Source organism: Lontra canadensis, unplaced genomic scaffold (assembly GCF_010015895.1).
Source record: "Lontra canadensis isolate GAN:19392208 unplaced genomic scaffold, GSC_riverotter_1.0 scaffold12, whole genome shotgun sequence".
Taxonomy (NCBI): domain Eukaryota; kingdom Metazoa; phylum Chordata; class Mammalia; order Carnivora; family Mustelidae; genus Lontra; species Lontra canadensis.
Window position 1 is genome coordinate 4,045,705 of NW_022631006.1, and position 25,030 is coordinate 4,070,734.

General features: G+C 33.0%; 1 protein-coding gene across 3 annotated transcripts in view; it reads left to right on the forward strand.

The window, feature by feature from the left end:
- Positions 1–24,526, forward strand: part of NOVA1 (NOVA alternative splicing regulator 1) — a 150,107-nt gene extending 125,581 nt beyond the window's left edge. For all 3 annotated transcript variants that reach the window (XM_032856220.1, XM_032856221.1, XM_032856222.1), the window contains one exon: positions 18,971–24,526. In XM_032856220.1, coding sequence (XP_032712111.1) covers positions 18,971–19,975 — 1,005 coding nt within the window. In that variant the 3' untranslated portion in view covers positions 19,976–24,526. The remainder of the gene's footprint in view (positions 1–18,970) is intronic.
- The last annotated feature ends 504 nt before the right edge of the window (positions 24,527–25,030 follow it).

Genomic DNA, 25,030 nt, shown 5'->3' on the forward strand with positions numbered 1-25,030 from the left:
AGTTCTCTTAACCCCTGTGTTGGTTTACTTTTGCTGTGTAACAAATTATGCAGTGAATCAAACAGCACCCATTTATTATCTTATAGTTTCCATAGGTCAAGAATGCAGGCACTTCTTCACCGATTTCTTTGTTCATGGTCTCACAAAACTGCAAAAAGTACTGGAAGAAGTGCATTCTCATCTAGAAGCTTGACTGGAGCCTAACCTAATCCCCTTTTAAGTGGATCCAGGTTGATGGTAGCATTCAGTTCCCTGCAGTTGTATGGCTGAGGGTGCTGACTTCTTACTGTCTATTGGCAAGAGGCAACCTCAGATTCTAGAGGCTGCCCAAGTTCCCTGCAGTATGACACTCTCTCCAGGGGGCACTTTGACCATGGCTGGTTACATCTTGCAAAGCCAGCAGGAGAATCTTTCTTCAGTGTGTGCTACAAGATGGAGTCTTATATATTGAACCTAATTACAGGAATGACTTCTCACCTCCTTCGCCATACAACATAACTTAATCACAGTACTGACCTTCCGTCTTTCTGACACATTCTGTTGATTAGAACCAAGTCACAATTTTCACCCACGTTCAAATGGAGAGAATTGCACAAAAAGTAGCACCAAGGAGGCAGAGATCATGGGGCTATCTAAGAATTCCCATAACAGACCCTACAATATCTCTTACTCCATCCCCATTCCCAACTGATGACCTTACTTCCTACTTCACTGAGCCAGTATTTAAACCCACATATTCTACATTCTCAGCTATTATCTTATCATCTCCTACCAAAAGCCAGTAATTTCAGTTGCACGTTAAATCTCATCTTTCTTCCTTTACTCAAGGACATCCCTTCAGCAGTTCTTCCTTCTTCTTTATCTTTCAAGTTTTTTGCCTCTGTGGAATCATTCCCATCAGCATACATATATGTTTTTTTCTCCCATCTTAAAAGACAAAACAAAACTTCTTTCAATCCCACTTCCCCCACCAACTAATGCCCCATCCTTATACTCCTTTGTAGCAAAATTCACAAATTATTTTCTCTACTTTTTTTCCAGTATCTCTCTTCCTGTTCTTTCTTAAATCCACTTCAGCAAGATTTTTTTCCTCCACCATTCCACCAACACTGTGTTTGCCAACGACATCAATGATGACCACACTGCTAATTCCAGTTGTCTGTTCTCAGTCCACATGTTACTTGGCCTATCAACAATATTTGTCATAATTTATCACTTCCATTTCCTTGGTGTGCCTTCTTTACTTGGCTTCCAGGATACTGCACACTCATGATTTGTCTCCTGCATTAGATCATGTGCTTTGTCTCAGCATCCTTTGCTAGTTCCTCCCCTCATCCCACTTACTGTTGGGAGTGCTCCACATCTTAATATTTGAAATGACATCTGGATTTATACTTTCCTTTCTCCTTGTCTAATACCATTGCTTTCATATGCTGATAACCTGTAAAATTTATGTCTTTAGTGTGATATGGGTTTCTTATGAACCAATGAAACTTAGCCCTTAAGATTTCTCACCTGCTCAAGCTTATGACAAGACACTGTACCTAGTTTGTGTTCATAATTTTGAATGCATTTCCCAAAGATGTCTCTTAAAATTGTATGATTCAGTTTCCACCTAACTTAGGTTCATACTTATCTCTAATCCAGGTCTCACAGTGAAACTATAGACTGTATTCAGTTTCCTGTGCAGCAGTTTTCACTTGCATATCTAATAGACTTCTAAAATTCAGCAATCCAAAAACTACCCCAAACCTGTTCCATCTATATCAGCATTTACCATCTTAGTGGAAGACAGTGCCATACATCCACTTGCTCAGAACAGAAGTCTTGGATTCACCCTCATCTTTTTTCTTTTGTACTCCCAAGTCCAGTCCCTATAAAAAATAATAGTGACTTTACCTTTAAAAAAGTGTGTAGAATCTTAATCACTTCTCATTACATCTGCTGTTACCCTAAATCAAGCCTGAATTATTGCAACAGCTTCCATATATGGTTTCCTACCTTTCTACCTTTGCTCTCCATAAAGTCTGTATTCCTTCTAAAATGTGTCAGGTTTTTTTTTTTTTTTTCCTTTGCCTATACCTGTAATAGTTTCCCATTTCACTCATTAAAACCCAAAATCCCTAATGACACCCATTAACTTGCAAGATCTGGCCCTCACCACAATACCTCTTTCACTTCATTTCCTACCTCACCTCCCCACTCACTCTGCCCCAGGCCAAACTGACCTGCTTGCTTTTCATTGCAGGCATTAGGCATGTTCTCCCCTCAGCAGTTATCTCTTGCTTTTCTCTCTGCATGAAGTCCTTCACCTTAGAGATCTACTTGACGAACACCTTAATTGCCATCCAGTCTTAGTTCAAAATAAACCTACTTAATAAGGCCTATCTGACCACCCTATATAATACTGCAAACTGGCCTCCCTCTTCTCCCAGTACTCCTGTGGTTTTTCCCCATCACCTCATAGAATACCAGATACTTTGTGTATTGTCATATTTGCTGTGTATCGTCTCTCTCACTTTCCTAGAAAGTAAGTTGCATGAGAACAGGGATCTTTGTTTTATTCTCTCATGTATCAGAAGCAGTAATCTGGAACTTAATGGGTTCTCAATAAATATTTGTTGAATGACTAGTAATAGGAGGAGAGCAGGCTTACAGCCTGTATGTTTAAAACTTAATTTTTGAAGATCTCTTCAAATGAAATTTTGAATATAAGTTCTCCAAAAATATAAACCAACTGGATAAAGGGTGTTTTTAAAATTTTTATTACTTAAGTTTGGTTGACATACAATGTTAAATTACTTTAAGGTGTGCAACATGGTGAATTCAACAATTCTATGAAAAGCGTAGTTACTGTCTGTCACCACGTTATTACAATATGATTGACCCTGTTCCCGATGCTGTGCTTTTCATCTCTGTGACTTATTTATTTTATAACTGGAGGTCTGTAACTCTTAATCCTCTTCACTTATTGCACCTATCCTTCCGCCCCTCCTTTTTGGCAACACCAGTTAGTTCTCTGTGTTTATGTGTTTCTGTATTGAATAAAGAGGTTAATAAGTTAAAGTGACAAAGCCTTCTTCATTAGACTTCTGTGTTACTCAGAACACAGTTTGAAAGCCAGTCAAGCTCTTATCTCTTATCTCAAGAATTGTCATAATTCTCTACCAAAATATCAAAATTAATTTTCATTTCCTTCAGCATGTGTGTGTCTCTGAGATGTCAAGGTAGTGTTCCTTAGAAGTGTGTTTGAGAAAGTTCTAGAAAAATAGTGAAATCCAAATGTTCTTTTTAAGTGAACTTACTAATTTTATTATATACATTAAGAGTTTAAGTACTTTACTACTAGGAAGAGCTTTATGAAATGCTAGTATTTTAAAAAATTGCTAATATTTGAGGGCAATTTCTTGGTGTATATCATATACATATCTAAATCTTCAAAATTTCCCAAGAATAAACTGAACCAAAAAGGCATAGAATCCCTATTAAGAGAATGTACAATTTCCAGATAAGTACATAAAACACTTCCTTAATGAATAGACTTAAAAAAAATTTGGAAGAGATGATTAAAAATATCAATACTTTAAAATGCAAATGTATTGTAATTTTCATTTTCTTCCAAGTTTTTTTAGTTTTCTAGGAGAGAGAAACAAAGGCAAGTGATTTTAATATCCATATGAAAAACAAGTACCTAAGAATTACCATAAGGCTATTATTAATAAAAGAATTATCAAGAAAAATATTTTGTGGGATAACATACTTCACTCTATTAAAATTTACCATAAAACTATCATAATAAAAGGAATGGTATTAACACATAGATATAGTTAGTGAAACATAATAGAGATTTCAGGAATCTAAGTACATACGGAAATTTACTGTATTTTATTATACATTAAGAAAGGTAGTATCATTTAGGCAGTAAGAGAACGGTGATCTGGAGTCATAATTCATGGCTTCAAATCAAATCTTTGCCACTTCCTAATTTTTTGATTTGCGCAAACATTCTTAACTTTGCCATTTGTGTTTCTCATTGTAAAATGTGGGTAACAACAGTGCCTAGCTTGTAGAGTTGTCATGATCCCTAAATTGAATGAATACATGAAAAGCATTTAGAACACTTTCTGGTCCTGGGTAATATTTAAGTGTCATTTTAATTCATTTTAGAAAAGGATTTTTTATTTAATAAATGGTGCTGGTATACTTGACTACTCACCTGAAAGAAAATAAATTTAGACCTCTACCCTGTACAATATGCAAAAATAAATTTCAATGAATTCAAGATTGAAACTGTAAATTATAGTGTTTGAAATAAAGTTGAGGATAGCTTTCTTAAGCAAGAAGAAAACCCAAAACAAAGGAATAAGTTAAGATTTGGGATATAAATACTTTATATTTTTGGTATAGCAGACTACACCATTAGTAAGCAAAAATAGCAGTATCTTTGGAAAAATATACATTGCACACATGTAACAATGAATTAATAACTCTACAGGGAACTCCTATATAGGGGGGAAAAAGGGAGAAAAATAGGCCGATTATGAAAAGGGTCTTTATGGAAACAGAAATAGAAATATCCAATGAACATATGAAAACATATTTAACCTCACTAGGCATCAGGGAAATATGAATCAATATCACAACATTCTACTTTTTTTTTTAACAAATAGATAAAATTCTATGTGTGTTAGTAATACATATACTTTGGGAACACAACGTGTGTGTGTGTGCATGTGTATTTATAAATTAAAAGTGCTGACACAGATATGGGAAATAATCATTCTTATACAATGTTGATATAAGTAAGAAATGCTACAAAATTGGAGTGTTTGAGAATTTATCCAGTAAAACCTAATGCACCAATATACAGGAATATAGAGACAAAGGATGTATATTACAATATTATTTGCAGTGGCAAAACTTAGGAAAAAGCCTGACCTCTTTAACAGGAGAGCAACTGAATAAATTACGGTATTGCAGAATATTATGTGGTAAAGCTATTAAAAATAATGAGTTAAAACCTCATACTTTGGCCTAGAATAGTGTTCATAATATATTACCTAAAGAATATTAAGCTTCTAAGAAACATATGGCCCTATGTTTAATAGTCAAAAAACATCTTGTGTGTGTGTATCATCAGGGTGATAAGGATTATGAACATTATTAACGTTTTTGTTTTCTCTCTACTTTGTTTTTAAAATGTTAACTAAGAGAATGTAAAACAAGATGGAGAAAATAATGCCTTCAGTTGTGACTTATACTGTGTTTTAAAGAATAGAAAGTGGGAATTTCCCAAAAGGAAGATTGGACCATCTTTGACATTATATATTTGTTTGAGCTACTTGGCTCCTTCTTTTGATAGTCGTGGAATGCTTTATTGAGGAGTTTCAAGAAGGATCCCGAGAGAGGGTTCAGGCCTATAGAAGGCACTTATTAACTAGCAAATGAAATGACAACTGTTTCATGTTTTAAAGTTATGTCAAATTAAATTGTGTAATATTTATAATATTTTTCTTCATTCTTTCTTAATTAATCCGTCAAAGGTTCTCATTCCTAGCTTCACATCAAAACTACCTATGGAGGTATTTATTTAATAGGTCTAGCACAAGATTGGGCATGTATGTTAAAAAAAATTAGAGAAATGTTTTCTGAAGTTGTTTACCATATGAAAACTGCATATTAGTTGACTAAAATGATTATGATTACGTACAATATTAACACTGTTTCATCTCTCAAACTTTAATTATGAAAACTTTTTTCATGAAATAACACACTTTATTTGAAAAATATTAAAGAAAAGTATTTGATTTGTGCAGAAGCTTAAGGGTAGGTGTTAGGTTTAGCTTTGAGAACAGTAGAGTTTACTAACTAGTACAGTTTAAATCTATGAAAGGTTATTATACAAAGGATAGTTATCTTTTCAGATAGCATTAGTAGTCTTTGATGATTCCCAGGTTTGGTCAGGAGTTCTCTTACTTTGGATATCTTTATATACAGATTAAGTGGTATTCTTTTAAAATTGTTTAGCGATATTCTTGCCCAAAATTGTGGAAAAGGGTTAAATCAGTGCTTCCTGACCATATTTGTTCCATTGCAAACTTCTAAGTTTGCTAATTTACTATGCTATAGATAGTGTGTTCTTCACACCCAGTGATGAGAATCAGAGGATCTGCCTGAGAACAAGGATGGCTGCTGAAAGCACATAATTTATATTTTTATAACATGTCATATGGAAAATACCAGATTATATGACCTTCCAAAGTCACTTTTGATTTCATATGAAGATATATTCATGTTTATGGGAAATCTAGGGCTTTTCACCTATTTTAATTGAAGACAGTGGTACTCTTCAGGGGAAAAGAATGGATAGTCACTCTGTAATGTTGCTTATTTTACATACTGTAGATAAATCAGGCATTGGCTCCTAAGTAGGCAGGCTTGCAATACTCTGTCTTTCTGGACTGCCTACTAGGTAAAGGTGATTTGTGTATTTCATCAACATTTTCCTTGCAGTCTTGGTTTTAGTAGTTCTTATACCACAGTATGTTCTCAAGACAGAACATTATACATGTCTTTATATAACCAAAACCCTGATTACTCTTTGCTCCAGATGTGTATTCGTCCTTCTGCTGTATGTGTGTTTGTGTGTGTGTGTACAGTTAAATAGATTTTTCCCTCATCTTTCAAATAAAGCCATTTAACCATATAAAAGGGGTAGTTATCGTTTATTTTCAACATTTTAATTTTCTTTTTTAAAATGCTTGGAAATAGGAATCAATGTCTTTGCATTTTCTTTTAAAGAATAGTTTTGCCAGATGAGAGAATTTGACTCCTGCTCACAATAGAATAAAAAATTGTTTCTCATTGTTGACTTTTCTAATTTTTTTTTTGTCTTTGATTAGGGAACATTCTAGGAAATAATAAGTTGATCTTATTAAAAACATCTTTTCTTCTGAACTTAATACCTTTATAATTCATTTTATTAAGTGTTTATTTACCTATTGGTTTTTTCCTTCAATTAGATGATGCAGTTTTTAAGTTACTCTTTAAAAATATTTCTGGAAAAGGAAGTCTTCTATCTCATTAACTAACTGTGAATTGTTTCTAGTCAAATAATGGAAGTTATAAAATTAATGTATTTTTATTTATGATTCATTAAATAGTAGAAGTAAACTACTTCAGTCTTGTATAGGGAAAAAGCTTAGCTTTGTGACTAATAATACAGTTTGTTAAATTACAGACATTCTTCTGTAACCTTTTATTTAGTTAATATTTGTTTATCCCAAGTGTTAATTAAATAAGAATAATCTATGAGATTTTCATTTTCTTAACAATAGTCATTTGTGATAATAAATTATCAAATTTTACTAGTAAGATACTGAAATGCAAACTTATTTGTTTTTAAAAAATAAGTATTTTCTTCAGAAAAATTATTGGTAAAATTAAATATAAGAAATGTATTAGCAAGATTAGAAAATCTAAAATACCTACAAGCACCTATATTTGACTTCAAAGATATCTTTCAAAATATCTTAAGTCTTATAAAAATATGGCACATCAATCTTTTCACCTAAGTAATAATTTTAATGGTAAAAATGGCTTAATCAAAAATTTATAAAAACAAAATTTAAAACCCAAATTATAAAGGTTCCTTTTATATTATATTAATTATATTATAATATAATATAATAAATTAATAATATAATATAAAATAATATATAATAATATAATTATAATATAATATAATTATAACATAATTATATTAATTTTGATTAATTATCTAGTTACATAAGTTTAAGTAGAGATTGATTTTTAAACATAGTTGAGACATTTACTTCTAAAAATATCTCATTAGTTTGGTTACATCATAGAGTGTCAAATAAATCCATGAATAAACTCAGAATTTTAAAAATCTTTGAATTCCAAAATTACCTTTGTGGTCTTCATAAACAAGCATTTATTTTAATTACATGAATCTTATTTAAAACTATGATTTTAAGTTTCCTTATTAAAATTTAAAAGTATATTCTAAATCCCCTGTCATCTCGCAACTAATATTATAATATAAATTTAAATATTTGGTAGTATTTATGATACCACCAAACTGTAAGTTTCATAAAGTGAGGCCTTATCCTTTTTATTTACTTCTATAAAATCACCAACATCTGGAACAGTACTTGGCACACAATAAACACTAAAAAGAAATTACGTAGTGAATACTGGAAATCTACTAAAACTATTTTAAACAAATTATTTATTCTGCTCTTGCAAGATTTATTTATTCAGCAGCCTAGTTTGGGAGTAATTTTTTAATTTCCTTTTGTTACACTGCTTTTAAAATATTAAAATAAGACAAAGTTTATATGGTAAGGTGAAAAAAGCTCACCTGAAATTCGATTTCTTTTATTACCTTCATTTCAGTTTTACCTGCATATAATTTTACACTATTTAATCCAAGTCTATGTAACATATTTATATATATTTTAGAATTTTGTGTCATTTTCCACAATATTTTATAATTGCATGTAGTACCTGTGCACTGCTCTGTGTGTAAATTTTCTGTGTTTTGGGTTATTTCCCAGAAGGAACCCAAAAGGAGAGAAACTAAAGATTATGTTCATTTTACAACTTAATATGTACTACAATGTGATTTCTAAAAGGTAATACATACTGCCACACATTTTTTAAAAGAAAAAGATTAGCAAACCATTCGTGGTTCACTTTTTTTTATTGATTAATTTTGCTGATCTACCTTGAATATCTTTGATTGATTTTAGCAGCTTAATATTTTCTTGTCAAACACAGTTCTTTACTGTTCACTATTTAATGAATTGTTACTCACTTTTTTGGTCCCCTAGGCTACGTTATCCATACCTGTTGCTTTAAATAACTATCTCTATGTTAACTCTCAAATTTCCTCTGATCTCCAGACCCATAGCCAATCATCTACTCAATATCAACATTTAAATGTCTGATGGTGATTTCAAACTTAAAATATCCAAAATAGAATTCTTGATTCCTTCTACCCTTATTTCTCATCCCTTTTCATTAACCACTTCCATGAACACAGCCTCTACTTTAATGTTCATAGCTATTTTTCACTTTTTGAATGGATATTAAATCCTTTAAAATATTAAATTAAAAACATTAGTTTTCATATTAAAACCTCAAATATTTCAAATACATTTTTTCACTAATCAGAATTAAGAACACTAAACATTTATCTTATTACATATATTCTGAAAGAGATTGTCTAAGATGAGATGGTTTAAAATAATAACAGAAAAAAGACAAAAAAAAGACACAAAAAAAGGGGTGTATTGTCTGTCATTCTCTCTCATATCCAGCAGCCAAAAGGGCAAGTAAAATAAGGCCCTTTGAAAAAAGATACAAAATGAAGTACAATCTTCACAAAACTTTTAGAGTTAATTATTCTGAGGTAAAAATGTAATTGCTTGAAGCAAGGCAAACGATAGGAGGTAATTGCATCAATTATAAATTGTGATTATGACTCAGTAGAAACTGTCATTTGAGTCATAGTATTGATCCAGTTCATAACTTAATCAAGTAAACAGAGGTATATTTGTATTCTGGACTTTTACAACCAGTTTGGCTACACTTTTTTATAGTTAAGAAGCCACAAAACCTTAGTGAGTAAGAAACTACAAAATATCATAGGAAAAACATAGTACATCAATGAAAATTTAAGAAAAAGGCATATAGTGCATGTTTAATATTTAACTATTATAATATTAGTGATTTTTTTCTCATTTTTTTTACTATTTTCAAAGTATATCTTTTTTCTTGTATTTGTTTTTTTTTTTTAATGTTTCAAGGTTTATTTAAATTCCAGTTAGTTAACATTGGGTATAATATTCATTTCAGGTGTACAGTATAGTGATTAGACATCACTATAGTGATTCCCATACAACTTGCTTATCACAAGAGCACTCCTTAATCTCCATCTCCTATTTTACTCATCCCCCCTGCACCTAGCCACTTGCCCTCTGGTAACCATCAGTTTATTCTCCCTAGTTAAGAGTCTGTTAATTGGTTTGCTGCCTCTCTCTTTTTTTCCCCTTTGTTTGTTTTTGTTTCTTAATTCCACATATGAGTGAGATCAGATTTGTTTTTCTCTGATTTTACTTCACTTCACTCTAGCTCCATCCGTGTCATTGCAAGTGGCAAAATTTCATTCTTTTTTATGGCTGAGTAGTATTCCATTGTATATCTATGCCACATCTTCTTTATTTTTCATCAGTTGATGGACCCATGGGCTGGTTCCATAATTTAGCCATTGTAGATAATGCTGTTATAAATATCAGGGTGCATGAGTCATTTGAATTAGTATTTTTGTATTCTTTGCATAAATACCTAGTAGTGCAATTACTGGATTGTAGGGTAATTCTATTTTTAACTCTTTGAGGAACCTCCGTACTGCTTTCCACAGTGGCTTTACCAGCTTAGCTTGCATTCCCACCAACAGTGTAGGAGGGTTCCCCTTTCTTTGCATTTTTGCCAATACCTGTTTTTTCTTGTGTTGTTGATTTTAGCCATTCCTGACAGGTGTGAGGTGATATCTTTTTGTAGTTTTGATTTGTAATTTCCTCATGGTCAGTGATGTTGACCATCTTTTCATGTGTCTGTTCATCTGTGTGTCTTCTTTGGAAACTTGTCTGTTCATGTCTTCTGCCCATTTTATAATTTGATTATTTGCTTTTAAAGTTTTGAGTTTGATAAGTTCTTTATAGATTTTTGGATACTAACCCTTGGATATTTCATTTGCAAATATCTTCTCCCTTAAGTTGTCTTTTAGTTTTGTTGTTTCCTTTGCCATACAGAAGTTTTTTATTTTGATGAGGCCCCCAGTAGTTTATTTTTGCCTTTGTTCCCCTTGCCTGGAGAGATGTATCTAGAAAGAAATTGCTGTGGCCAATGTCAAAGAGGTTACTGCCTGTGTTCTCCTTTAGGATTTTTATGGTTTCTTGTCTCACATTTAGGTCTTTTTATCCCTTTTTAATTCATTTTTGTGTATGGTGTAAGAAAGTGGAATAATTTCTTTCTTTCCATGTTGCTGTCCAGTTTTCCAACACCATATTTATAAATTACCAGAGCAGGAAGAAATAGAAAACTTGGACAGACCAATAACCAACAAAGAAATTTAATCAGTAGTCAAAAAACTCCCGAACAAACAAAAATCGAGGGCCAGATGACTTCACAGGTGAATTCTACCAAGTATTTAAAGAAGAGTTAGTTCCTGTTCCTCTCAAACTATTCCAAAAAAAATAGAAAAGGAAGCAAAACTTCCAAATTCATTCTATGAGGCAATATCACCCCTATACAAAAACCAGATAAAGACTCCACTAAAAACAGGTCAATATCCCTGATGAACATGGATGCAGAAATCCGCAACAAAATACTAGAAACCAAATCCAACAATGCATTAAAAAAATTCACCATGATCAAATGGGATTTATTCCTGGGTTGCGAGGGTGGATCAATATTCACAAATCAATCAACGTGATACACCACATTAATAAAAAAGGATAAGAGCCATATCATTTTCAATAGATGCAGAAAAAGCACTTGACAAAGTACAACACCCATTCATAATGTTAGTGGTTTTTTAAATGACCATAAGTCTGTGTTACTGGTTTCAGTAATTTTATGATAAGATTAAAACATACATACATTTATCTTTTGTATTTCATTATGGTTGCAATATAATCTTTGAGTTATTTTTTTACAGTCTTGAGTTTTGGGGGGGTTTTTTGTTTTGTTTTGTTTTTGTTTTTTTTACGCTTACCCTGCCATAAATTGACAGAGAATGGGATCCAGCAACTCATGGTCCTTTTGACTTGGTTCTCGCAAAATGTGCTTCTCTGGGTTGGGCAGGCTGGCACTTCCAGTGAACCCAAGTACCTTTCTCTTTGGCTTCCCTCTTTTTCTGATCATTTTCCTTTACATGCTTGAGGAAGCTATCTTGACTCTTTGAGTGTTTACTATGCTCAATACGTGCATTAATTCTCTTGGCAAGAGTCTTGTCCTTATTTGTTTACAGAAGTGCCAACAGCCTGCTGGGTAACACTGTAGACTCTTACAGTTTTGCCATGGTAACATTTGTGGGGCATTCCTTTTTGAACAGTGCCCATTTCCTTGATGTCCACAATATCTCTATTTAGTTCTTATTAATCTACATTTTTGGATTTTATTTTTTAAAGTTATCCAATTGATAACATCAACTAAGTGCAAATAATAAATACAAAATTAAATAAGATAATGCCCATCAGGAAGATAAAATTTTGTAACAGAGGTAAATATCTGTTCTATGCTAATATAAGGCAGCATTGGATAAGTAATATAATAAATGTAGAAAGTATTTTGACACTTTGGTTTTCAGGAACCAGGATTGAGTTTCCAAACTATACTGCATTTGAACTGTTCTGACAGGACATGTAAGATTTCACAAGGCAAAACTGTATGTATTTTCAGGGAAAGAACAGTGTGGGAATATAGGTAGATAACATTTCAGTCATTTGGACCAAATGTATAAATAACAAAGCAAAGACATGGAAAAATGACTAATATAGAGTAAATCCAAGAACTAGAAGGTAGTTTGGATTCAGCATGGTATACCAGTCTTAAAAGATGAAGCTGGGAAGACAATTCAGGCACAGGATACAGAGAATTTGCAATGTCTATGTAAGGATTCTAGATACTTCAGTGGGTAACTGAATGGTGGAGTTGTCACTGACATCTGTTGAGCAGGGTTTTTTATGATGCTAAAATAAAAACTCTTCATCCATAATCTTATCAAGTTTTCTGATTTTATAGATGTTGCAACTGAAATGGCGATTTTGACAAAGGTCACACAGCAGAGCCGGGGTGAGAGCCTGTATCTTCAAACTGCCTATTCTAGATTCTTTTTATAATACCATGCATTTCTTTGGATAGGATAAAGCAGTAGGTTTGGGCAAGAAGCATTTCAGGGAGAAAAAAATAAAATAGTACATAACAGGATATAGAGATCTAGGGAGCAAGAAAAGGCACAGATGGCTTCCAGGTTTGAAACCTGGTGTTGGCAGTGGTGAGGGAAGGACTGGTGAAGATACATAAGAAAAGACAGCATGGTATTTTACAATAATATTATGCATGCTTATGAAAACTGTTGCCTTTGATTTGATTATCAAAAGTGAGTAGATTAATCAGACTAGTAGAGAGAGGAGTTGCTTTTTTGTTCTCTTTGTATACTTGTATTCATGTAGCAATCCTGTACATATTTTATCATATCAGTACTTTTCAGAAAGGAAGATATTTATGTATATAAAATCTATAATCAAAAGAAAAGTTTTGAATTTACTTTGGTCCTCAGTTCAATATAGATCCCCAAAATGACATACGCATCTTTGTTGGACACTACAAAATGGTGCCTCAGTAGCCTAAGTTGTAATACATTAGGGAAGTGATAGAGATTTATTTTGTTAGATCATGTTGGGTATATTTTGGTAAAAGGTAAATTAAGGAATCCGCTTGTGTTTCTTTACTGGAGCTATAATGTTTTGACTTAGAGCATCAAGAGATACAACAAAGTGTCCATATTTCTTTTGGATAGGCAAATAATATAGGATAATAACAAGAATGTAAAACCTTTTTCTAATATACTACTTGCCTGGTTATAAATTATAGAAGTCCAATGCAAAGTGGCTTAAAAAGGGAACTATATTGATCTGTGCTAGCTTTAGACGTGGTTAGATTCAGATGCCAAAATGCTGTCAGAATTTTTTCCCTTTCTGTAGACTCCTTTTTTCTAGGTTAAATTTATTTTCAGGCAGGTTCTTCCTCTTCCCATAGGGTGGCAAGATAGTCACTAGGAATGTCCGGGTTGTGCTCTACTAGATTAGAAACACAGGTATCTCTGTCCCAGCGGTTTTACCAAATTCTCAGGTTAACTCATTGGACCATCCTGGACCACATCCACAATCCCAAATCAGTAACTGCCAAAGGTGTGGAAATTGTGATGTGTCAGGCTCTGTTAGGTCTCCACTCCTAGAGCATTGGAAGGTTGTCGGCCTTACCTAAAGCACATGTACTAAGAGTGGGAGAGGGTGTTTCCCAAAGGAAAATTAGGGTCTGTTGCCAGTAGAAGGAAGATCAGTATGGCTGAATAAATGACAGAATAAATGAAAGCTATCCACTATTGCTAGGCATTGCTTTATAAAAGTCCCTGCATATGTGGTATATAATATAGCAGCCCTTAAATAGTCCATACTGTCAATTGAGATATCTTAAATTATAATGGAACTTATTTTGAATTTATATGAAAGTATGGATTTATGAAATAATTAAATAATTTTCCTGCCATGATGATGAAAAATTATGATTATAGACACTTTCATTGCTTTATAAGACCATAATGAGTTATACTTCTTATTTGGAAAAGGAGTAAATTTGTTTTGCTTAATATTTATTTTTAATCAGAAACATGTCAACATTAAAGCCTACCTATTTGATATTTTTAATACTTTTCATAGGATACCCATAGAGGTTCTTCTTTGGCTGCACATAGAGAAATAGTCATTTTACTACTTTTTTTCTGAAAAGCAGTTGATACTAGTAAAATTAGCATAATTATATTGTTAATCTTCTCTTATAATTATAAATCTAGGAATAGGGAAAATGTAAGTAAACATTTTTTTCTTTAAAAACAGTACTTAAGCACATGATCACTATTAAAATGAGTTTAGGTGTGAAAGGAAACTCTCCAACATAGAGATAACAGGTCAAACTTACAGGAATGTCTGATAAATAAAGAACAGAATACTTAGAGAACAAAGATGTGAAAGATATTTAGACACATAATAATCATTGTCTTTCAAAGATTTTCTTACTTACCCCTTCTACTTCCAGTTAGGCTTTGTGTCTACTTTGTCCTCTTCAACTACTTATATATCAGCACTTTTTTAAGACTTCACTGCACTGTTAAATTTACACATCTTTTTCTACAACTAATCTAAAAGTTCCTTATAGGCAGGAGCAGTGTCATATATATCCTTTATTCCTAACTCCCAACACAGGGCCTGGACCACTCAGTAAGCATTCCTTAAATGACTGAACTGATGGTAGCAACTGTAGAGCATAGTTCTGAAAACTGATTTGTAGCTGTCAACAGCTTATCTGATTTAGTTGGTGTGTGTTAACCAAATAATTTATATGCTGTTTAGGATAAAGGTTTTTTTAATTCCCTCAATTCCTTAGAAATAGTATACAAATACTTATTTGAGTATGTGAATAGACTTCACCAATGAAAATGAAGCCATACATATAACTAAAATTTGCTATTTATCATCTCATTGGGAAAGCAAACATATTAGTGCACAGACTTTTTCTTTGGTAAATACCATATTCCTATGTCTAAGGAATAAACAAGTAGCCATCTTGTGTAATTTTCCACCCTTCCTTTCCCTCCCCTCTCCCACCCAGTATTCAGTAGCCCATTATCTCCAAGCTTCCACACTGATGCCTCACTTCTTGGCTCTGACCTGATACAGAAGATGGAGATAGAACACTACTTTTTCTAAGATACTATGCATATGGGTCAACTTTTCTTTTTGTCTCTGAAAACTTTTCAGAGAGTTTTCTTTCCTGATTTGCGTCCGTCCATATTAGATTAAGTGAAAAAATAGATACATATTTTTTTAAGTCTTCAAGAAAAAAAGTATAAATCTGAGAGGTTTTCATTTCCTTGGGTCAAAAATAAAAGTTGGTGACATGTTCTCTTGTCTAGACTATTAAGTTTTTACATTTAAAAAAAATTTTATTTAATAACTTGTTATATTTGTATTTTCTTTAATTTTTTAATTTAATATCTGAGATCAGTAACCTTATGCAGAATTATTACTATCCAAAGTTAAGAAGTGCTACTGTGAATCTTAATATGCAGTCAGTAATGTTTTCTCTTAAATCGTGACCCACGTTTATGTAGTTATATGTGGACAAATGTAAATTCTACCAATAAAAATTGGGAACCACATCAGTATTTTGTAAAATAGCAATTATGGCTGACAGTAATTTATAGAAGATTATTTCAAATAGTTAAAAATAAAATCCAGCGAATAGTACTTATTACATGAAGATATCTTTTGTGTGTGTAGTCTGATGGTAATTTGAATTAGAAGCACATCTTTAATATAAAGATAGATGGCATGGTATAGTTTTTCAGTTTTCAAAGTGACAGATTTTTTGGAAGATGCTTACAGTTATGAGAAGTTCACACACCATTTCTGAACTATGTGTTGTTTCAGAATTTTTTTTTGAATGTTGAAAAGAAAAGAAAAGGGAAAACAAGAAAAGAAAGGAGAAACTAATGTGCAATAATAGCAATGCTGTGCACACATCAGCAACTTCTTTTGGAAGAATAGAACTAGTACTAACGGTTTTTACAAAAAAGCTGTGTATGCAGTAAATATGGTATGAGACTGGTGTGCAGAGTAGTATAAATTAATATCATCTTCACACATCTCATAGAAACTTCAGGTGATTTTAGAATGGATGTTATAAATTTATATATGTCGTTGCTTTTTATTGACAGTCTATAGGATAGTTCCCATAGTTGACCTTTCATGTGCTCTTCTCTTCTTGGGTTATAATCATGAGGTAATCATTACATTGGGCAAAACAATAGCGATATTAGAATTTAAAATAATTTAAGAACAGCTCTTAAGAAAGTTTTGGTCAATTAATGGAGACGTGAGTTGGGGGAAATCAGAAGTGGTAATGAACCAGGAGAGACTGTGGACTCTGAGAAACAAACAGGGTTTTGGAGGGGAGGGGCTGGGGAATTCGGAGGGCCTGGTGGTAGGTATTAAGGAGGGCACATATTGTATGGAGCACTGGGTGTGCTGCATAAACAATGAATCTTGGAACACTGAAAAAATAAAATTTTTTAAAAAAGTTACGAATTTCCCAATATTTTGTGGGAAATTAGTATTACTACATAAAAAATTAGTGTATTTTTCTTCATAAAAAGTATGTTAAAACATAAAAAGTATGTTAAAAACCACAGCTTGCCAATATATAAATGTTTTCAACTATATAAAAATGTTCTGATTTTGGAAAGAAGTACTTATTTATAAAATATAATCATATTTAGCATTCTGATATTTAAATCCTTAAAAGTAAATTTTCTCAATACTCATGTGTACAAGATAAAATGTAAAGATGATTCTAATTCATCTTTATAATTAGTGTAAGGAATAATCATGGTTTAACTTTCTAATTATAATACTTTAACATACTGCAGCATTTCAGAACAAATAATTTTCTACAAAAAAGTCTGTGAACAAAATTAATAAATTAACATGTTTTTAAAAATTATTTCTCATCCTACTTCTTAAAACTGAATGCACTTAATCAGGAGGAATATGAAGGATATATTTGATATTCCTAAAAAATGTTTCTAGAAAATTTAAATTGTTTTCAATAAAATGAAATTATTTTATAGACAAATTGGAATGAAAGAAAATCCTGTTCCTATAAATTATATATGTGGCAAGAAAACTTTGTGTGTGTGTGTGTATATGTGTGTTAATACATATAAATATATTTATGAGGTGACACAGTCTAGAATTCGAATTTATACTTCAAGTGGTTTCTACCTTGAAGAGCAAAATTGCCAGAAATGCATGGCTCTATTTCTTTAAAATATTTTTACCAAATCTCTGTTTTAAAGATAGCATGGCAATACGTGCTAAAAACTAGCTAATGAAATTTTCATAGAATATCTCATCTAAATTCCTGCTCAGATTTCAACAAGTTACTTCAGCCTGCCCATTTTAATATCCAGAACAAGGAAAGCAATTACTTTAGTGCTTTGTCAGTGACACAACCCTCCCAGTTTTTTATCTACTGAGTCATAAAACAGTGCCATGTGTATCTTTGTGCTACCAAAATAAAATTTTTAATATTTATATTTTAATTTCAGGGGTTATGGAAAATACCTTACTGATTTTATCCTTTTTACAATAGTATTTGACTATAATTAAATAAATCCAAATAGTCTAGGTTTTGTGAATGGATATTTCAATACAAATTAGTTAAAATGCCTCTATTCATATGGTCACATTGTATCGTAATTATTCCTGTGACTCCAGTAAATTTTCAGTAACCTTTGATAATATGGTTATAAGCCCTATTTTTTAAAATGTAGCTACGGCTGCCAAAAAAGAGAATAGTCATTTTACAAATTTAAGTAGAACATCCCGGCAATATCATACTCAAATCATTGTTCACCTCCCTAAAGTGATTGAAATTTTTTATATTAATTATCTGTTATTTTTATAAAGTTATGTATTGTGTGTCAGTTTAGTCCAAAAATCAAAATACCACTAGTAATAATCTTTTTGCTCTCTGAAAATATTAGTCATGAAACAAGTAAGGTTTGAATAACACAAAAATTGCTAGGTGATAAGGAACATGAAATTAATTTTCTAAAGGGACTCGAGCTAGAACTTTACTACTTTTATCTTTACTAACTTTGCGTCATAATCCTCTACTCTTTGTTTTTATACGTTTTAGACCAAAGGTATTCTTAAAGCTACACTAGGTGAAGAGTATCAACAGTATTTTTATTTTGGAGCTATATAAAAATGTTACCATTGGTGTATAGTTATGATATCCTTTCTTTAGAACATACTAATTTCTTAAAACTTCCATGGCGATGCACAAGGACTCCAGGAAAATTTTTAATATTTTAAACTGAAAATTGCTTTTGCTTTTGGACATTCTGCTTTTACAAGATAATTGTATTAAAATGCGATAAAAGTCACTTTAGAAGTTGTGATATTTCTATCTTTCATAACTTACGTTTAAACTAATTTTCAATTTGTTATTTTACTTTTTTAGCATAGCAAAGTAATATAATGTGTATGCGCAAAACAGAAGTATTATTTATACGTATTTTTTTTAATTACAGGTAAAGATTATAGTTCCCAACAGCACAGCAGGTCTGATAATAGGGAAGGGAGGTGCTACTGTGAAGGCTATAATGGAGCAGTCAGGGGCTTGGGTGCAGCTTTCCCAGAAACCTGATGGGATCAACTTGCAAGAGAGGGTTGTCACTGTGAGTGGAGAACCTGAACAAAACCGAAAAGCTGTTGAACTTATCATCCAGAAGATACAAGAGGATCCACAGAGTGGCAGCTGTCTCAATATCAGTTATGCCAATGTTACAGGTCCAGTGGCAAATTCCAATCCAACCGGATCTCCTTATGCAAACACTGCTGAAGTGTTACCAACTGCTGCCGCAGCCGCAGGGCTCTTAGGACATGCTAACCTTGCTGGCGTTGCAGCCTTTCCAGCAGTCTTATCTGGCTTCACAGGCAATGACCTGGTGGCCATCACCTCTGCACTTAATACTTTAGCCAGCTACGGATATAATCTCAACACATTAGGTTTAGGTCTCAGTCAAGCAGCAGCAACAGGGGCCTTGGCTGCAGCAGCTGCCAGTGCCAACCCAGCAGCAGCAGCAGCCAATTTGTTGGCCACCTATGCCAGTGAAGCCTCAGCCAGTGGCAGCACAGCTGGTGGTACGGCGGGGACATTTGCATTAGGTAGCCTGGCTGCTGCTACTGCTGCAACCAATGGATATTTTGGAGCTGCTTCTCCCCTAGCTGCCAGTGCCATTCTAGGAACAGAAAAATCCACAGATGGATCAAAGGATGTAGTTGAAATAGCAGTGCCAGAAAACTTAGTTGGTGCAATACTTGGCAAAGGAGGGAAAACATTAGTGGAATACCAGGAGTTGACTGGTGCAAGGATACAGATCTCCAAAAAAGGAGAATTCGTACCTGGCACAAGGAATCGGAAGGTAACCATTACTGGAACACCAGCTGCAACACAGGCTGCTCAGTATTTAATTACACAAAGGATCACATATGAGCAAGGAGTGCGGGCTGCCAATCCTCAGAAAGTGGGTTGAGTGCCCCAATTATACATCAGATTGTTTTAACCCCTCCTTTACCCCATTTTCAAGAAGGATGTACTGTACTTTGCAGAAGTGAAGTTTTTCTGTTATTAATATATAATTATGCAAATGAATGCGACTATGTTGACAATGTGTATATGTAAATAATATGTGTTTTACCAGATGTTTCATAGAAAGAATTTTTTCTTGATCTGTTTTGTTCTCTATACTTTGCTTGTGTATATTTGTCAGAGGTGTTTCTAGTGTAAGATTTAAGCCTGCCATTTTACCAGCATTATTGTAGTTTAATGATTGAATGTAGACAGGGATATGCGTATAGTTTTCAGTATTAGTTCTAGATAACACTAAATTAACTACTGTTAGGTTGAGTATGGTGGGGTCAGTGACCTAAAATGGAGTGAGGCCAAAGCACTGTCATGTAAGTCTTACTTCCTGCTTAGGGCACAGTGAAGTAGGAAACAATATTTTGAAAATAAGTTTTAAATTTAAAATGATCAAAAAGCAATATAGTTGCATAAAAGCACTGTAAAATATTTAAAAGGTTAAAACTGTGGAAAATTATATTGGTAAGTTTACAGATCAATAAAAGCACCTGTTCTCCATCTGAACTAGACAATGGAAATAATGCTGCATGCTGGCCATGGCCCATTCTTCATCATTTGTAAGTTCAACAAAAGTTCTCACATGGAGTCCCACCTCTTCAGAGGTTTGTACATTTGTTTTTAAGCACTGAATTCACTACTGATCCCATCGCCTGGCCAGTAGAACAGTCATTACTCCATTAACATCCTCACTGTTTAGACACATAACTGTGGTACAGTGTATTGGAAATTTTATAAACAAAAGTGAAAGTGCCAACAAATTATTGATAGCTGATAATGTTTCATTATCTGCAACTGCTTGATAAGTATGTTGCATTTTAAGAGCTTATAATTGTGTATAATTTGTTAACACTAGAAACCTATTAGTATTGTGAATGTAGATTTTACTGTGAAGCTATCTGTGATTTAGCTGTTTGCTCCCATGATGGAGTCTTTGCAGCATGGCGCTAGCAGCCAATGCAGTTTCTAATACTCGGTAATTTGCATGTTTTGTGGAGCATTTTTATGTCACCAACCAGACAGTATTTCCTGCATGCTTATTTAGAAGAGGCAGTTTATCTTGAGAGGTAGTGTGATCTACCTTTGTCAGGCTTTTTGACAGGTCATTTCAAAGTAAGCCTTTGTTCCCAAGACCCAACAACTGTCACCCTCTTCTGTACCTCTCCTGAGTGCCAACTGTCCAGGCCATTTGACACACCATCTGTTAACCTCTGAGTTTGCCCACTCAAGGCCACTCATAGGGGCATCCATCCCCAAGCACCTCCTCATGCTGTGCATGCAGTCTTAAATTCAATGGACAAAAATAAAATGCTGGCTACCTCTGGATCATCTGGCTGAGCAACTGAATTACAAAAGAGAATTACTTCCATCTCAACTTCAACCCATTGGTTACGTCCATCCTAGCAAGCTAAATGGCATCCCAGCTGCTCCTTTCTGTGCAACCAATTAAAGAACAATGAGTGTGATGCTCCATGTCTGAATTTCGTCCAGCCTCTCTCTGAACTGTGATCTTTGTCCTCATGAACTTTCCCTTTTGTTCATTGAACTATATGGACTCTTCATTTCATATTGATTTACTGTGCAATTTACTTTTGGACATTGAGAACTTGAAATTATTTCCTGATCCCTTCCCCTTCCACTATTAATAATTCATTTCTGTCAAACTGTAAGAGTAGATTCATTTTTTTTTTTAGTTTTTAACATTGGACTGTTATTTCATTTAGAGTTCTCTATCTCTAAATATTTATTTAGAGAATGATTTTAAAAGGGAATGATATGCTTGTTTAAATGAAAGAGAAAAGCTGTAGTAAACTGTGTTAATTGGTAATGACTATTTATCGTCGATACTCTGTAGCTGTGTAAGTTTTGACAAATAGTGTATCTCGTGGAATCAGTGGTTAGCATTGCCGCTATTATATTTACTCATTTTATCATTATAAATGTGCTTAGTTCATCATGTAGCATCACTTGTCTCCCGTCTCATTTTTTCCTTGCATGTCACAAGTCTCAGATCATTTATAATACATTAACAGTAAATAATATCTATGTAAATTTCTTTCACCGTGCTGTCTCAGAGTCAGCAGTGAACAAAGGCAAAGATTGGGGCCCCACTTAGTTGGAAAAGAGAAAGGAAGTGATATAGGATGTGTATTAGAAGCATTTCAAATGTTGGGTCTTTAAAATGTTTTGTTCAGTCGTAGCAAATCTTCAGCCTTTTATTTCAAAATTCCAGTAGTCCACTGTGGAGCCCATGCATTTCATCTGGAATTTAATGTTACTTTGAAGCCAAACCATTTAAAAAATTATGTGTATTTATTAGCTAGTATTGCTGAAAATGCACTCAGTTCAATTTTAATTGTAAATGGGAATTTTAAACTTTTGCTAGTTGGCATGGTTATATGTTAGTTAAATCTGAAAGCTAAATTGAAGATATTTACATTTTAATTTATGGTAACAGATAAGGGTTTGTGTGCATTATGTGTAAATCAGCTTTATGCTGTCTAAAAACTTATTCTCTGAAATTTATAGACCATGTAGAATTGATTTGTGATGTGATGCTTTAATTTACTGGAAGAAAATTAGTATGGCTTCAGACTGCCACAGGTAGGCATGTAACAATGGCTGTTCAGCTATACTGATCCAAAATGGAGAAAACTGATGATACAAGGGCCAAACATCTTATGAAATGCAACTATTTATAGACTTGTTTTGCTATAGGGAGGCTGGTGAACATGCTGAATACGAATTACCTCAGTTCTGCAGCTTTCTATGTCTTTTTAATGCATTCTGTTTCAGGGTCACTTTCAATCAATATTTCATTTACTTACTGAGATTGAATGGGCGCTCTGAGACACAGTGTGCTGTTTATCATACAGATTGGACACCTCATTCTAGATCCAAGATCTTTTCCTCAACACTGGGAGCTGTCCTTTCAGCACCACAAAATTACTGCTTGAAGTTGCATTGCAATTTTTTTTTTTTCCTTTATCACTGGGAGCTTTTCTTTCAGCACCACAACATTGCACCTAGACTTTTTAAACGGCTGCCTTCCTCTTTGCACTGAAGACCAATTTCGTCTGCACTTCCAGTTATTGCTATTACCTGTAGGACTTTCAATCCTACTTCACCTCACCCACCCCACTCCTGAAACAGTTAAATGTATCTATTTCTGTGGAAGTCATTTTCTCATTGAATGATCAGAAACAAAGATAAATTCTAACCTGTAACGGCTCATTTCGACTCATTGCTTACAATAGATCTAAGCTCTTTTTTCTGCTTATTCGACTCCTTCCAGCTTCCCATCACATCTGTAACAAACTTTTAAAATTATATTGCCACACCACCATGCACAGCCTACCTGCACAGTAGAGATAGATTATTCCATCGTATTCAGATGGTTAACAGAGGTTAGCAAGTCCTGTATTATATATTTATATCGCTTTCTAAGAAAGTGCATATTAATGTTTACTTTAAGAATGTGTAAATGGTGCTATCAAGAATCTGATAAATTTTATCCCAGTTTTTTGTGTACCACTTCTAATGTATGAGATTTATTTTTCTATTGGAAAAAAAATAAACAGTATGAAAGCATTAAATTGGTAGATTTTAGTAATTTAACAATGAATGGAACCCCTATGTTACAGGCCCTATCTTTCCTTGGAAATTTTAATGGTGGTAATAGATTTCAACAAAGGTACTGATAATCACATTTTTTTAATCCATTCTTATATTGCATTCTTGATTCATGTGCTGATTCCTCACTGAGTCCTTAAGTAAATTTTACTTACTGTAAGTCTTCTCCAAGAAGGGAATTCTTGCTTTCCAAGGCAGCAATTGAAAGAGATAAAAATATAATTTAATACTCTTTACATCACAGACACGATTTGAGACCAGTTACTCTGTTAGTAGGAGAAATTCATCACTCATTAAATACAGGGCAAGCATGGCTATCCATAATAATTTTGGGTGCAATGCAGTCTTAGAAATTTAATGTACACACATTATTTAAATGATGCAAACAGCCATATGAAATTGCACATGATTAGAAAGCAGAATGAACTCATTTTGCCTCCTGCTTGGTTTCTCATAAACATGAATACATAATATTGTTATGCACTGTTGTTCATAGATGTCTTATTACATGAAGGGTAAGTATCATATTACTTTAATGGGTTATTTTTGGAATTCTGCATGTTATTTTTTGTTTCATCAGATATGTGCCCCAATAAAATAACATTTTTTTTCCAAAAAACTGAAAGTATTAGAAAACTTGTCATGTTAATTTTGAAAAAAAAAATGAAGTGTAGTACATATTACTAGATAGGATGTCATTCCACTGGTCTATATATTAAAAAAAACTGTTCTTGAAAATTGAAGCATTACCTTGTGTAATTAATAAAGTAATCAAATCAGATTTGTAAATAAAATATTGTTTAAATCTAAAGTATTCAATATTTTGATTAGATTATTTTTTTAAGGAAAAATATTTAACGTGTATGTGCTGAATTTTTTTTTAAATAGTTTTTTATAATTGCAATGGAAGGGCAATTGTCTCATTACAAGTGGTACAGAAGCCAATACTTGGGTTACCATAGATATATAAACAAGTAAAAACTGTGGAACAAGTTTTAAGTTCATTTTGGAAAAAAAAAACCAGTTCTGTAGAAATGCATATTTGTATTTGTTTCTCTAATAAATCTGCAAATAGCTTTAAACACAAATTAGTTTTAATTATTTAAATTATGAGTTCTCTTAAGTAATTTAACATCTGTTTTGCCTTACATTTGTGAAAACATTGTCTCATGGAAATTAATAGAGACCTATTGTGAAAAACAAGGTAGGTCTGCATTTATTTGAAAAGGTCAGGTATTTAGCATTCAAGTATGTTTACCTCTATGAAATGATTAAAGAATTTTTACAAAAAACACTTCTCAGCCGCTCCCCAATC